General features: G+C 49.0%; 2 protein-coding genes across 2 annotated transcripts; both read right to left on the minus strand.

Annotated features, from left to right (window-relative positions):
* Nucleotides 1–492: 492 nt before the first annotated feature.
* On the minus strand, nucleotides 493–6363 carry Vps25 (vacuolar protein sorting 25 homolog). Its single transcript, XM_070027975.1, has 6 exons — nucleotides 6260–6363; nucleotides 5900–6045; nucleotides 4216–4269; nucleotides 3726–3814; nucleotides 2623–2698; nucleotides 493–1140 (listed from the first exon to the last, which is right to left on the minus strand). Exons 1-6 carry the CDS (start codon nucleotides 6310–6312, stop codon nucleotides 1028–1030), a joined length of 531 nt encoding a protein of 176 aa, XP_069884076.1. The 5' UTR covers nucleotides 6313–6363; the 3' UTR covers nucleotides 493–1027.
* Nucleotides 6364–11031: 4668 nt separating this feature from the next.
* Nucleotides 11032–13158, minus strand: Ramp2 (receptor activity modifying protein 2). Its single transcript, XM_070027974.1, has 4 exons — nucleotides 12783–13158; nucleotides 12236–12301; nucleotides 11655–11763; nucleotides 11032–11527 (listed from the first exon to the last, which is right to left on the minus strand). Exons 1-4 carry the CDS (start codon nucleotides 13141–13143, stop codon nucleotides 11272–11274), a joined length of 792 nt encoding a protein of 263 aa, XP_069884075.1. The 5' UTR covers nucleotides 13144–13158; the 3' UTR covers nucleotides 11032–11271.
* Between the last annotated feature and the right edge of the window lie 2327 nt (nucleotides 13159–15485).

The raw sequence follows: 15485 nt of genomic DNA on the forward strand, positions 1-15485 counted from the left end.
ACACGGATGGGTGCTTGTGCCCCAGGCCACCTACCAGCTCTGCCCTTCTTAGCCACAGCCTAGCCTTGGCCAGAGTGGCTGTTTTCACTGTGGGTTCTCCTTCCTCCCCGTTCTGTTTGCCAAAGTCTCCAATAAACCAAAGTCCATATCCGGTTTGCCGCCCCCCCCTCCCCAACTCTCCTTGGCCTCAACTACACCACCCAGATCAGATGGGTGGAGGGAGGGGCTTGAGAATAGTTCAGGACTTCCATGGGGGAGCCATTAAGTGTGTTCACAGAGCAAGCAGTCTGTCCCCAAGCTGTGTTCCATCAGCACTCCTCCACACAGCCCACCAACACATGTGAAACCACAGGCTCACTCGAACCCCTAGGCCCAGAGGCTCTTCTCCTTCTCAAAGGCCCTAGGCTTCCTCTCCCCTTGGCCGAGTTTCATTCAGGTGGAACAGTTCACAGCCCTCCCCAACCCAATCCAGCAGTAATTTAGGCAGGCAGAGGGAGTTGAGATTTTAATATCATAAATCAGTGTGGGCCTGCCTCTCACTGCCAGCCCCCTTCTGGGGCCTCCTGTTTTCATATTGCCTGGAAGGCTGCCTGCAGCCAGGGCTTCCCCCAACCCCTAGGAAGGAACGATCCAGCACCAGCCTGATAAAGGGAGGCAACAGCAGCTAAGGGGGAGGGAGGGGAGGAGACAGAAGCTTGTGCAGGCTCATGTGTGTATTAGGTACTTACGTGTGAAGACACATGTAAAGTGACAGGTTTACAGACTATACTTCAGGGACAGTCTACCATAGGAGGGGAGGTAGGGCAAGAAGCACAGCCTTTCTTTGTGGCATCTTGGGCTTAACCTATCCCAGGGACAGATACATAGGGAGGATAAGGGAAACATATCCCTAGGTCCCAGCCTTCAGGCCTGGAGCCCTTTGAGTATAGAGGAGTCACAGATCCAGTCTGTAGAGACAATAGGTCTGTCTCCTTTTGCAAGCCCTAGAAAGGTGGGAGGTAAGTAGTAAGGGAGAGACAGGTCTTCGCTAGAAGAACTTCACACCTCGGCCATCGCTGATGGTGATGATCTCAGCCTTATGTTCCTGCTGTAGGGCCTGCAGAGCTCTCAGTAAGGTCGCCTCATCCAGCCCATGGAACTCTAGATAGGAACAGATGGGTAGTCAGGGATACTCAGTACCTTGGGGGGGGGGGGGGATTGAGGGAAATAGTCAAAATGGAAGCTGAGATGTTCCCCAGCTAGGAAATGTGTATGCCATTAACACTGCTGCAGCCACTACCCACATCTCCTGGGGACTCCTTGGGAGTCTGGGATGGAAGAAGGCCTGACTCAATATGAAATGAACTCTGCTTATTTCCCCCTTCCTCATTCTGCAGCCTCAGTCCCCATAGCTCACAGACGTCCTTCCCCTTTACTCCCTTTAGTGTCTGGTGAATTATCTCCATCTGCTTTGAGGATCACAAGAAGAAGCCTTAAAACACACACACACACACACACACACACACACACACACACACACACACACAGAGAGAGAGACAGAGAGAGAGAGAGAGAGAGAGAGAGAGAGAAGAAGAAAAAGGATCCTGAAATCAGCTTTGGGGAGGTTAGGGCCTTGTTAGTAGACACTGAACTTAACTGCACATTTGTACAAATCAGGAGGACCTGTCCTAACAAAAAGTATAGCCAGCACCTCTAGCTAGGACACTGTTAAGGTCCAGTATCAGTATCTGTCCTTTCTAATTGAAAAGGACAGGGCTAGGAGCCAAGGGCCAATAGCTGGAGATACGGTAAGATATTGTGGAGAGATGTGAGAGGCAGGCAGTAGGCAAGCCCTAACAGGCTTGCTCACCTCACCCCCTCTGAGAGCCCAGCTCAAGTCAGGGAAGTTTGCATTCTGGAGAAGCCTCCAGTTTTACTCAGCCTGAGTGGTGGGCTGGGCCAGGCTGCAGCGCTGAAGTCATGGGGTGATGGTGAAGTAGCAAGCAGAAGCCTGCAGGGAAGTGGGGGAATAGCCAAGAACTTTAAACTCTGCTGGGGCAACCAAGGCTTGACAAACACCCCCGTCACATTACTCCAGAGAAGACTAGAACTTTTAGTGATTCTGCAGATTAGAATAAGGAGTCAGGGAGCCAAGAACTATGAAAGTGTTTACACTGTGTGAAAATCAAAGCATATACAAATCCTTTCCTGGCCAGAACCCAAAGTATTTAAATGGGCTGGGGGTATTGGCCCAATCTCTTCAGCTGACACCCACAAATCTTGAGCCTCTAAAAGAAGCAAAGGTGAAAGAGAGCCTGAGTCAGCAAGAAATGAGATTTCAGGATTAATCCCCTGCACTGGTTCCTCAACTGGGCTTCTATAGCAGTAATTCTCAACTTTTCATTGGTCACTCAGGACCTTGAAAATCTTGTAATTCTACCCTCAAAAAAAAAAGTACATACACCCACACAAATAAAACCAGAGTATTTTTGCATGTGAATGTGGGCAGTTTATGGTATCTTTGGATATGGATTAAGAACTTTTATATTACGGAATTCAGAAACAGAGAAATGGTTAGAATATCAATTAAACTAGAATTTGAGAGAGAATTATGATAAAATTGGAAGAAAACAAAAGCATTACCCTCTTCCTCTGTGTCTTCTCCATTGGTTAGTTCATACAAGGTAAACACTGAGTTGTTCTGGCCACTCCTGGAAACCTGTGGACATCAAACATGAGGAAGAAATTAAGAACCAAGGATCTCCTGGAAGAACATAAAACCCACCAACACTACCGCCCCCCTGCTTTTTTTTCCCCTGGTACTGGAATTTGAACTCAGCACCTTGTTTGGCTAGCACTCTAATATTTGAGCTATGCCTCCAGCCTGGTTTTTTGCTGGTTATTTTAGAGATGGAATCTCACAAACTTTTCTTTCCAGTTTGGCTTGAAACTAAGATATCTCGATCTCAGCCTCCTGAGTAGCTAGGAATACAAGGCATGAGCCACTGGCACCCTGCTCAACTCCACTTTTTTTTTTTTTTTTTAATCCAGGATGGTACCTATTCCCAAACCAGGGCTGTCACCTCTGCAGTGGCGCCAAACCCACAAACCCTACAGGTACTATATTTGTATGTGTACACACACATTTGGAACCTCTAAACCACAGTTCTTCACGTGTCTGAAGAGTGACCTCTCATTCTGGTTGTTTTCCTTTCAGGAATGGGTGGTGTGTATTTGTTATATTTAGGTTGTTGATGCTTCCTCCCCCATCTGCATTCCCTTGGGAATATTTGGGGATGGTGGTGGTGAGGAATTAGGAGAGTGTTCTGGCCCCACACCCACACTGGTTCAGAAAACCTCACTTATGTGGACAGACCTATAAAGGCACAATAGGGGAAAGGCACTAGGTTGTTTTTGTTGTTTTTTTTTTTCTTACTCCCCTACCCCCTTCCTTTCCCCATTTATCTCCTGTGGCCAGAGGCTCCAGCCAACAATAGCAATGATGGTTCCCAGTACTGCATTCTCCAAACACAGCCTCATGTAGCCTTGGCCTCCTACAGGCAAAGAAGGGAGGTTCTGTGCAACCACAGAAATTGAGTCACTCTGGGACATTTACACTTCCTCCTTCAGCCCCCTCCCCACTTTGTTAAGTCTGGATCTGGGAACATCAAGTATCTGTTGGGCACAGATAAAATTCTCCTTTGCCATAGGTCATTGCTTAGTACTTAGCAGCAGGATGGCCTCACCCACTGATAAATGAGTTTCCCCCATTCTTCTGGCCTCCGCCACATGATCAGGAAGCTAGACTTGTTCTTATCCAACCATTCGAGGTTCCCTGAAAAACAGATACTTATGAAAGCATCATGCTCTAAAAATGGGACAAGAGGTAAATACCAAGGTGGGACATAGTGGAAGAGACTTGGGACATAGTGGAAGAGACTTTTCAGATCAAGAGTCAATATTTATTTTACTATTTTACTATCCTATTTACTAAGTTCTCATTTTCCTTTGCCCACCTCTTTTCAGGTTTAGGGTACAGTTAAGAGTGATTTCAATTTCTGTGTACTACTTAGGGGAGGGAGGAAGAAGACCAAGGAATTGGGCTGTCTATTGTACAAAAAGCTGCGGGCTTCAAGCCAGGGAAGAGAAAAAAGTGATTAGTGAGAAAACACTTATTCAGCCCACAGACAATCCCAACTAGGAAGAAAAATAAAGAATCTGGGAAACTGAACCCACCTTTTTTCCTCAGTTCCTCTAATACAATCTGAATTGATTCCACAGGAAGCTTCCCTGGTTTAAGGTTAAGGGCATGACTTACACATGAATTATATTAGATAAAAATCTGTCACTTGCACGTTGAGAATGAGTTACCCTTTCCTTTCCACACACATAAGCATGAAGTTTCTGAACAAGATGGAAATTAGCCAGGCAACAGTGGCTCACGCCTGTAATCCTACCTACTCAGCAGGCTGAGATCTGAGGATAATGGTTTAAAGCCAGCACGGGCAGCAAAGTCTGCAAGACTTATCTCCACTAAACCACCAGAAGTGGCTCAAGTGGTAGAGTGCTCACCTTGAGCTGAAGAGCACAGGGCCATTGCCCAGGCACAGAGTTTCAAGTCCCACAACTGACAAAGGGAAAAAAAAAAGATGGAAATTAAAATTTTCTGTTGTGGGGAGAAAGATTTTTTTTTTAAAGCTTAGACATTTTTATTAAAATACAAAAGGATGAAGCTAAGTAGAAAAACATAGTAAATATTTATAAAAACATTGATGATATCACTCAAGAAACACATATAAAAAGATTTTTTTTTGTCAGTCATGGAGCCTGAACTCTGGGCCTGGGCACTGTCCCTGATCTCTTCAGCTCAAGGCCAGCGCTCTACCACTTGAGCCACAGTACCACTGCCAGTCTGGTAGTTAATTGGAGATAAGAGTCTACCGGACTTTTTTGCCCAGGCTGGCTTTGAACTTCGATCTTTAGATCTCAGCCTCCTGAATAGCTAGGATTACAGGTGTAAGCCTGGCTCAGGAGAAAGATTTTTTAAAAAGGCTTCACTGGGCACCAGTGGCTCACACTTATAATCCTACCTATTCAGGATGCTTAGATCTGAGGATCATGATTCAAAGGCAGCCTGGACAGGGACGTCTATGACTCTTATCTCCAATTAACCAGCAAAAAGCTGGAAGTGGAGCGGTAGCTCAAGTGGTAGAGCACCAGCCTTGAGTGAGCACCCAGGCCCTGAGTTCAAGCCCCAATACCAGAACACAAGAAAAAAAAGATTTCAATTAGAAGATGTGGCATATAAATGTAAACTTATAATCTCAGCTACAATGCAAGTAGGAGAATTTCAAGTTCTAGGCCAGCTGGGTTAAAGTTAGCAAGATCCTATCTCCAAAACAAGGGCAGGGGACATGGCAAGTGTGAAAGACTAGACTCAATTTTTTTTTTCCCCCAATAAGAAAAAAAAAAAAAACTTTGGAAAATTAAAGGTATTACTATTCCCCTCATCCTGTCCTCTCACTGGTCCTTCAGCCTTTCTCCACAGATATTTTAGGGATGAATCAGACAACAAAAACAAATGATCCTTACTTCCTGGATGAAGTGAGATGGGTGGGGAAAATTATTAAAGGTAGTACCAGGTCTGAGTTTCACACAGGAAGGACAGGAGATACAAATAGCCTAAAAAAGGCTCGGGCTGGAAAGCCTGGAACTTGGGTTTCAGGGCAGACGTTCTAAAAGCCAAACACATCAATGACTCGGGACAAGAGGTTTTGGTACTGCACGCTGCATGTCAGCTACACATACTGGCTCTTTCTCCTTGGGTAGGAATCTGTTACTATGGGGAGAAGGAGCGAAGGGGTGAAGTCTGAGCGTGTGGGAAAGTGCGTGGGCTGTGGAAGAGCCGGAGGGAGGATACGCTGTAGCTTGACGTTGTTGAAGAGTGGGCTCTCCTGCGCTTCCATCACCGTCATGCTGGACTGTTTGTGCAGGCGGCAGAAGGACAGGACCAGCGAGCACCAGGCGGCCAGCTGCTTCTGCCGAGTGTCCACGTTCGGCTGTAACCTGCCAGGTGAAGGGGAGCGGGGCGCAGAATTAGATGGCGTGAAGAGACGAGAGGGAGCACTTGCCCAGGGACGCGTCTGGGGGAGAACCCGAGAGACTGAGGATGGTGGCGGGCGGGTCCTTTCTCCCCCTCCCCAAATAAAGCCTCAAAGCTGAGCCCAGGGGAGGGGAGGGGAGGGAGGCACAGCGGGGCTTCTCGGGGTCTGAGCCTCACGTAAAGAAGGGCGGGAAGCGATACTGCCACGGCCACTCGAAACTCATCGCCATCGTAGTAGCCCAGGAAACCCGGAACCTCCCGACAAGGGACTTCCTGTCTCCACTTCAATACTTCCGGAAAGAAAGCACGGCAGAAAGGTTCCGGAGCCCCTGTCTCAGGAATGGCACGGTCCGTCTGGGGACTTGTCATTGTCCTCAACGACCCTACAATGATCCTAAAAAATTCTCTACTCTGTGGAGTAGAAAAGGCCTGGGGCAGGAAAGTCTTCTGACTCAGCCTCAGAAGAGGGAGCCGTGGAATGCAAGTAGAACCCAGGTTTCCAGACACCAGGATATGGTTGTTTCCACTGACCTAGGATTTAATTAATTTTAACTATTATCCCCCAGCCCCTGGCAGTACTGAGGACTAAACTCAAGACAGGTGCGGTACCACTGGAGCCATGCCTCCAACCTCTTTTTTGCATTGGTTATGTTCAATAAAGGGTCTCCCTTTAGGCTCAGGCAAGCCTATGCTGCCATTCTCCTCTTGGTGCTTCCTCTTCAGGGTCTCTGGAGATGTTAATAAGCCACGGCATCCAAACATTGTGCTTCTCCTGTAGTGGGGATAACAGGCAAGCACAACCGAGGCCAGCCAGTGAAATGAAATCTCTTGGCATGGAACTAGTTTCCCCATCTCCTATGCATTACGGGCTTGAGCCACCACACTAACTGAAACTGGATTGGGCCACTTATCTTTTCATTTAAACTCTCAGGATCCCATAATCTCCTCCATTCCTATGTCCTTTGACTCTACAATTTCTTAGTCTTCTGCAGCACCCATGGGAGCATATTTTGTAGCTTGTATCACTTAGCAATGGCTCTTTCCCTCCAAAGATCTGGAGCTACCATCTATCTCCAAGAACTCCTCGAGGTCCTGACTTCTTATCCAGCCCAGACTACTCAATTCTACCTTCTTGCTTGCCTACCAGCTGGCTAGTTGCCATAGCTCTTGGCCATGGAGAAATCCTGGGACCAGGTGTAGGCATAGGGGGCAGGATCAATGGATGTTTACTGAGCCCTAGACTCCCTGTCTAATCTCACTACTAGACTCTCCGGGCAACACCATGACTGTTTGTTTTCATTGATTCTTACGACCCTCTATTTAACTATTCAGATTTTTTTCCATCCTCATCAAGCCATTCCACTTGTCCCCACCACTCTACTTCCTACTAAGTGACTTTTATTCCTGTTTTATGAGAGTAAAGCCAGGCGTTCAATGTCCTCATCTTTCACCATATTTATTGTAGCCCTCAAAAATTACTCTCCACTTTTATTCCTTCTTTCATTTTGCTTCAACAGAAGAAATGTCTCTTCATAAGGCATATCTTTGGTGTATCTTCTTTTTTTGGGGGGGAGGTCCAGTTGTGGGGCCTGAGCTCTGGGCCTAGGCGCTGTCCCTCAGCTCTTCAGCTACCACTTGAGCCATAGCACCACTTCCGGCTTTTTTTTTTCTTCTGATTATGTGTTGCTGAGGAATCGAACCCAGGGCCTCATGCATGCAAGGCAAGCGCTCTACCACTGAGCCACCTTCCCAGCCCCTGGTGCATCTTCTTGTTTCTCCTTTCCAACTTTTTCTAGGACCTCTGTATCATCTTAGCTCTTTCCCTTTCTCCTGGTTTCTCTTTCTCAGGCTACAACCATGGGAATATCTCTATTCAAAAATATATATGGGGGGAGAGTTGGGTGGGGGGACCAGCGGAGGATGGGAAGGGATAGGAAGGGGAAACAAAGGAGGAGGCTACAATGCTTGATAAGAAATGTACTCATTATCTTGCCCATGTAATTGTAAACCCTCTGTACAGTATTTTCACAATTAAAAAATATATATATATCAGCTGGGTGCCAGTGGCTCACCCTATAATCCTAGCCAATCAGGAGACTGAGATCTGAGGATCCCAGGTCAAAGCCAGCCAGGCCAAACATATCCTAGAGACTTCTTACCTTCAATTAATCAGCAAAAAAGCTGGAAGTGGAGGTGTGGCCCAAGTGGTAGAGCACCAACCTTGAGTGAATAAATTAAAGGACAGCACACAGGCCCCGAGTTCAAGTCCCAGTTCCAACCAGCACACACATACACACACAGGCACACATACCACTATACACACACATATATGTCCACACACTATACATGAATACACACACGTGCACACATACCTATGAATCCCCAACCTTCCACCTCTTTTTCCTATCCTTTAACCTTTTCCTCCCTCCTTCATGGTGCACAATATAACTAAAAACATTTGCTGAATGAATGAACATTGACAATGGTTATTCAGATATCACCATTACCTTTGTTCCTATAACATAATTTTATCCTTTCTGCTACTGTTTCTCTGATCTTTCCCTCTGTTTTCATTTGCCCTTCTCATTCTTTTTGTTTGTTTGTTTCTTGAGACAGGGTCTCATTATGAAGCCCAGGCTGGTCTCAACCTTATGACCCTCCTGAATGCTGGGATTCTAGGCATGAGACACCACACCAGCTTCCCCTTCATTCTTTGTTGTTGTTGTTGTTCATCATGGAGCTTGAACTCTGGGCTTGGGCACTGTCCCTCAGCTCTTCAGCTCAAGGCGAGCGCTTACCACTGGAGCTACAGTGCCACTTCCAGTTTTCTGGTGGTTTATTGGAGATAGAAGTCTCATGGTCTTTCCTGCCCAGGCTGGCTTTGAACTTTGATCCTCAGATAGCAGCCTCCTAAGTAGCTAGGATACAGGCATGAGCTATCAGTGCTCGCTCGGTCCTTTTTTTTTTTTTTTTTTGGTCGGTCGTGAGACCTAAACTCTGGGCCTGGCCACTGTCTCTGAGCTCTTCAGCTCAAGGCTAGTGCTCTACCACTTGAGCCACAGTGCCACTTCCAGCTTTTTCTGCTTATGTGGTACTAAGGAATCAAACCCAGGGCCTCATGCATGCAAGGCAAGCACTCTACCACAAGCACCCCCCCTTCATTCTTTAAAGGTATTTCCTAGGAGTCAAACTGAAACCCTCTTTTCAATGCACATTCTCTCTTAGTTCTTATCCCTCCTATGGGTTCACATCCCATTTCTGTGCAGCAGACTCCCAAACCTACATTTCTAGATCCAATCTCTTTCCACCCTAGCCACATCCATTGCTAAATCTTTGTAGGACATGACCACTTGTTCCATTTTTAAATTACTTTGAACAAATCCTTTTCTTTAGACCAGTTCCTCCTCCTCCTAATGACCCTTTTCTATTGCTGCCATCTGTGTCCTAGTAACTCAAGTTCAAAGCCTAATTCATTCATTTCCTCACCTCCTCTTCATACCCAAGTTTTCCCTTTATTGCTTTAAATCATATCCCCTACTTTATAATTATTTTCCATTCATTCCTTCCTTGGTGCATGCATTCATTTTCTCTGGTATGGATTACTACAATAGCATCCTAACACATCCCCCTTTCTACTCTCTCCCTTAGAGGAATGCACTCCATTAAAAGTTTTGTCAAGCCAAGCACTGGTGGCTCATACCTGTAATCCTATCTACTCAGGAGGCTGAGACTTGAGGATCAGGATTCAAAGCCAGCCCGGGCAGGAAAGTCTATGAAACTCTTATTTCCAATAAACCACCAGAAAACCAGAAGTGGCGTTGTGGCTCAAGTGGTAGAGTGCTAGCTTTGAGCTCAAGAGCTGAGGGAGAGCGCCCCGGCCCAGAAAAAAAAAAAAAAAAAAACAACCTTTGTCGTATACCAACCCTGTAATCACTTTCCACTAACTGTATGGTTTTGAGATGAAATGTCCCCCTAGAAGGGCCATGTATTCAAGGCTTGCTCCCCAGCTAGTGGTGCTAATGATGGACGATTGAATCATGTGGGCACTGACTTCATTGTTTTATCCATAGATGAGCTCATACTTAATGGTCACTAGTAGGTCACTAGGGGCATGCCCTTGAAGGTCCTATCTTATCCACAGCCTCTTGTGCATTCTCTCTGCTTTCCAACCATCATGAAGTAAGTAGCTCTCTGCTTTGACATGTTCCCTAGCATGATATTCTGTCTCTCCATGGCCCAGAAATCACAAAACCAAGTGACCATGGACTGAGCCCTCTGAGGCCATGAGCCAATGTAATATTTTGTCCTTTATCAGGTTTTTTTTTGTTGTTGTTACAAGCAATGGAAAAGCTAATATACCAACTAGGAACTTGGTTCTCACTACCGAAGTCTAATGCCTCAGTCCTGAGCTTTTTCCAGATCACATACACATATGGTTGTTGGCCTCAATGGACACCAGGGGGCAGTGTGTAGCCAGGCTCCAGGCCACACCCCGTTTAGGACAATGGGGAATAAAGACCAGAGACCTGGAAGTGGAGTGGTGAATCTTGCCCCCAATGTCTTTGGCCTCGGTCCTGAAGTTCTTAGCGATGGATTACCATTGCTAGTCAGATGTCCATTTCCCAGAATCTGAGAGTATAAAGAGGCTCGAAGAAGGGGCAGCTTCTCTTCTTTCTTGCAGGAGTCACAGCAGAGACTCCACCCTTGCCCTGCCTCCAAACACCTCCCCAGTTACAATCCCCCAGCTGCAGTCCAGACCGGAAGGGAGTCTTTTCCTGCTTATTTCCTGGAGCTGAGTTTGGATAGGGGCAGGAAAGGCCCCTCCCTGCAAGGAAAGAGTATAGGGGTGCAGTAGAGGTGGAGGTAGGTGAAATGAACAGTACAGTGAGAACATCTAGATGCTTCCAGCTCCATATTCCAGAGTTGAAAGTCTTAAGAAATGATCTGGATTATGGGAAGGACACAGGCCCCACTAGGGAGGGGCCATTGTACAAAAAGAATTTTTATTTTGAAGATTACAAAATATAATTATACCATGATCCTACCTGGCTTCCATTTCTACCAATCCAAGGATCTGCAGCAGGGATGAGGGAAGGGCAGAAAGGGGATGTAACTGGGCCGGGGGGGGGGGGGGGGGGGGGCGTTGTTGGCAAGGGGAGAAAGATCACCGTTGAAAAGCTTGTGCCACATTAGGCCTGGGCCTCGTTGTCTTTACTCCTCCACACCACAAGAGTGACAAGGAAGGGGATGAGGCAGATGGGGGCTATGATCATGGCCAAGAGTACATCCTCAGGAGGATCAGAGAAGGTGGGCTGCATCAGGGAGCAGTTGGCAAAGTGAATCAGGTGAGTCTTAAAGATGAACCTCTCTGCCCAGGGATTGGGGAAACCCAGGCCAAACTCCTCTGCGTTGTACTCTAAGCAATACTGCAGGTCACTGTAAGGCCTGAGGACAGTAGAGGACTTGAGTGAGCGAGGGAATGGGTCTAGGGAGAGCAGTGTCCCCTATTCACCCACAAGGAGGAGGCCCAATCCCTGGCCTGGCCTGAGCCAACTTCCAGGACTGCCCCTACCTGCTGATTTTGGTCCAATCACACCAATCCTTTTCAATGGAGTCCATTAGAGTCTTATAATTGTTCCAGCAGTGTAAAGCATTTGTCTCATAATCCTCCACCATCTTTCCTGTGGGTACAGATTTTACACAATGATCACACCCCTGGCCCTCCCTCCAAATCCTCGGGCTCGTGTACTTTCAAGGTGAAGCCCCTGACTTCAATTATGGGAGCCCCTACATAAGTTTCCCTAACAAGACATTTGTGGTGAGGAGAGCTTCCTGCATCTGGTAGCCCTTAATGACTTCCATGTGCCCATCACTTCCTATCCCAGCCTTAAAAGCTCTTCCATACATACACCTTGTCTTGGTTCTTCTTGCCCCCATGTGGGGAGGGCCAGCTCAAACCAGGCTAGGACCATTGTGGAATAAGAGGAGGAAAAGATCACAAAGAACTCCAGAAGAGAACAGGGAGTTTAGTGGGGGCACCCACTGGGGCTGGGTCTCCCTTGTGGGAAAGAGATCTTGCCTTTGAACTGGCTCTCCTTTTGCCTTTCACAAGAGAAGGCTGTGGTCACCCTCCCATAGTCTGGGGGTACCCACCTTCTGACATCAAGCTGTCCAGGGTGGGTAAAGGCTGAGCCAGAGAGTCCTGAGGATTCAAGACAGCTGTGGAAAGAAATTAGGAGGGAAGGGTGGGGATGGTGGGAGTCTGGGCCTGCTTGAAAGGGTAGGAGCTGAGCCCCTGGGAAGTTTGGGCCACCTTGGTAGAGGGAGAGAAACAATCCATCTGGGCCCAAGGGTGACTTAGTGGCAAGAAGGGGGTCTAGGGGTGGGGGCTGGAACCAGCTGCTTCCCTCTCGCTGCCGGCCCCCACCCCCTCCCTCCTTGCCCACCCCTGGCCTCCTAGGACTTCTCCCCGAGGCCCTGGCCCGTGCCCCAACTTTTCCAAAGTGGGGAGCCACAAGCCTTCACTCGCCCGGAGGTGGGGTGGGGTCCCCGGGGCCGTCTGAAGGACAGCTCAGCTCCGCACGTCGGTCCGCACTCGCACCCCGGGGCCCGGTGCTGGCCTCAGCAATCCAGCCTCCTCCCCGCCCCCTCCCCGGGGGCCTCCCACACCTCCCACCCGGGTCCGGGACGCCGTGCTCACCGCCCAGCAGCAGCAGCGGCAGGAGGAGGCGGAGCGCGGCCGGCAGCCCGGCGCGGAGCGCGGGGAGTCGGGGGCCGCCCGCAGCGCCCTGCGCCCAGAGCGAAGCCATCGCGCGGCGAAGTCGGTGGGGAGCGGGGCAGCGCTGAGCCGGGCCCGGGCGGGGGCGCCTATATCCCCGGCCCGAGCCGCAGGAAGCCGCGCCGCTTCCTCGGAGGGGCTGGGACGGCTGCGGCCACGTGGGGGGCGGGGGCGACGCCCGGGGCCGGCGGGCTGGCGGGGGAGTCGCCGCCGCTCCCCGCGCCTGGCGCCCGCGGCTCCCTCCGCCTTTGGGGGCGTTGGCCCATGCTCTTATCCCGTTCATCCCGTGCGGCTGGACAGCTCCCCTAGGAACCCCAGAACCGAGATCCACTTTCTGGGCCCAACCGTGTGGCGCCCCGGACTGTCCCAGGTCTCAGCAGAGGCTCCCCGAGTCTAGTCGTCCCCTTCCCCTTGGGTGGGAGGGGTCGGGGTCCAGGGCTCCCCGGCCTTGGAGGGGAGGTGGGAGGGGCGGGAACCCTAAGGGCCTCTCACCTTCTCAGGGGGTACCTTAAAGCCAGGGGTTGAGCTGGCCTGAACCGTGGGGGAAGGGGCGCCTGGAGCTGGGCCCGCGACTCAGAGTTCCTTTTCCCTGGGAACACCCTCTGATGTCAGCCTGCCTGCCAAAACCGGGAGAAGGGGGAGCCAGCACCACGGAGGCCGGAGGAAAAAAAGCGTCTGGAGAATGGGTTAGAGGGGTAAACAAAGTCTAAATACCCTCCCTTAAAGCCCTCCTTTACAGGCACATCCTGGGTCCTAGACCCACAACTCTGATGTGGGGGGCGGTGCAGCGGTGGGGGGGGGGGGCGCAAATTAAGAAGAGTACATTCCCAAGAGGAAGGTTGCCACACTCTTCAGGACTAAGGTTGTTAGAAAAAAGGGAGGGATTTAGAATAGTGTGCTACTTCATGTATGAGATGGGCTGGCTTTTAAAAATGTGTGTGTGTGTGGGGGGGGGGGGGGGGGGGGGGGGAGGGGGGGCTGGGAAGGTGGCTCAGTGGTAGAGCACTTGCCTTGCATGCTCGAGGCCCTGGGTTCGATTCCTCAGCACCACATAAGAAAAAAGCTGGAAGTGGCGCTGTGGCTCAGGTGGTAGAGCGCTAGCCTTGAGCTGAAGAGCTGAGGGACAGCTCCCAGGCCCAGAGTTCAGGCCCCACGACTGAACCAAAAAAAAAAAATGTGTGTGTGTGTGTGTGTGTGTGTGTGTGTGTGTGTGTGTGTGTGTGTGTGTGTGTGTGTGTGTGTGTGTGTGTGTGTACTGGGGCTTGAATTTAGAGCCTGAGTGCTGTTCTTTAGCTTTTTTTTTTTTTTTTTTTTGCTCAAGGCTGGTGCTCTACCATTTGAGCCACAGCTCTATTTCTAGCTTTTTGCTGGTTAATTGGAAATAAAGTCTTACAGACTTATCTTGCCCAGGCTGGCTGGCTGGGTTCGAACCTTGATCCTTAGATCTCAGTCTCTTGAGTAGCCAGGATTGCAAGCATAAGCCACCAGCACCAGGCTTGTTATAATTATAATTATAATTGCTAGGGATAGAACCCAGGTATATGGGGATACTTTCTGTATTCCCAATCCCCAGGAAGAACACATTATTATCACCACTTTACGGAGGAGGAAGCTAAAGATCCATAGGAAGAGCCAAGGATTTGAATTTGGAAGCTCTGGGTCCTAATTTTATCCTTCCACTCCTCAGCTCTACAACTTGGAAAGTCAACTTTTTGCCTTATGGGCTTCTCATGTAAAACTGGTTTTTCTTTTTTTTTCTCTCCCTTTCCTGAGTGACTTATCTAAGATCACAAAGATGGGGAGCTTCAAAGTTAAGCCTGGGCCCCCAGGGACCTGCCTTCTTCCACAGCCCAGCTGCCTCCGTGCCCTGGGCCAATGCTTCATTAGCCTGAAGAACCCAGGAGCTGATTTGGCCATGATGTTCAAACTCCAGACACACAGCTGTCAGCACCAAACTTTCCTAATTACTCCCAGACATTGACCCTTGGAGTCAGCTGCTGCTGTTGTCCCAGTTTGCTGATTCCTGTCCCCCACAAATTATTTTTCATGATTGCTCTTAAAGTTGTCATCTTAGAATCTGAGGCTCTTGACTCTTGGCTACAGATAGCCTGTGGTCCTTCATAGCTAGAATCATGAGACTGCGTTAACAAGACATTAAGTAGAGAGGGGAAATGGCCCATTAACATGAGTCCCCAAAGACCTCCTGATAAGGGTCATTCCTGCAATGGTGTAGAAGAGCCAGGTGGTCCCTGAGCCTCTCCAGGCTAGAACCCAAATCTATCCCTTCCCTCCAACCTAGGGTTGCCTTTTTCAAGCAGGAATGAGTGGGGTTCCTGGATGATATGGTGGGAGGAATGGGGAAGGAACAATGGAAAGCCATTTCTACTAATGGGGTCAAAGGCATAGGAATCCATCATGAGTTAGGGCTGGGGGAAGTATGGGAAAATTGATAATAAGAACAGACAAGCTAGTGTCTATGGCTCATGCCTATAATCCTAGCTACTTTGGAGGCTGAGACCTGTGAATCTGTGTTTTTGTTTTTTGGTCTATTGCGGGGCTTGAACTCAGGGCTTGGACACTGTCTTTGAGCTTCTTTGTGTTCAAGGCTAGTGCTCTATCACTTTG

The sequence above is a fragment of the Dipodomys merriami genome, unplaced genomic scaffold (assembly GCF_024711535.1).
Source record: "Dipodomys merriami isolate MVZ:Mamm:240054 unplaced genomic scaffold, mDipMer1.0.p SCAF_19, whole genome shotgun sequence".
Lineage (NCBI taxonomy): Eukaryota > Metazoa > Chordata > Mammalia > Rodentia > Heteromyidae > Dipodomys > Dipodomys merriami.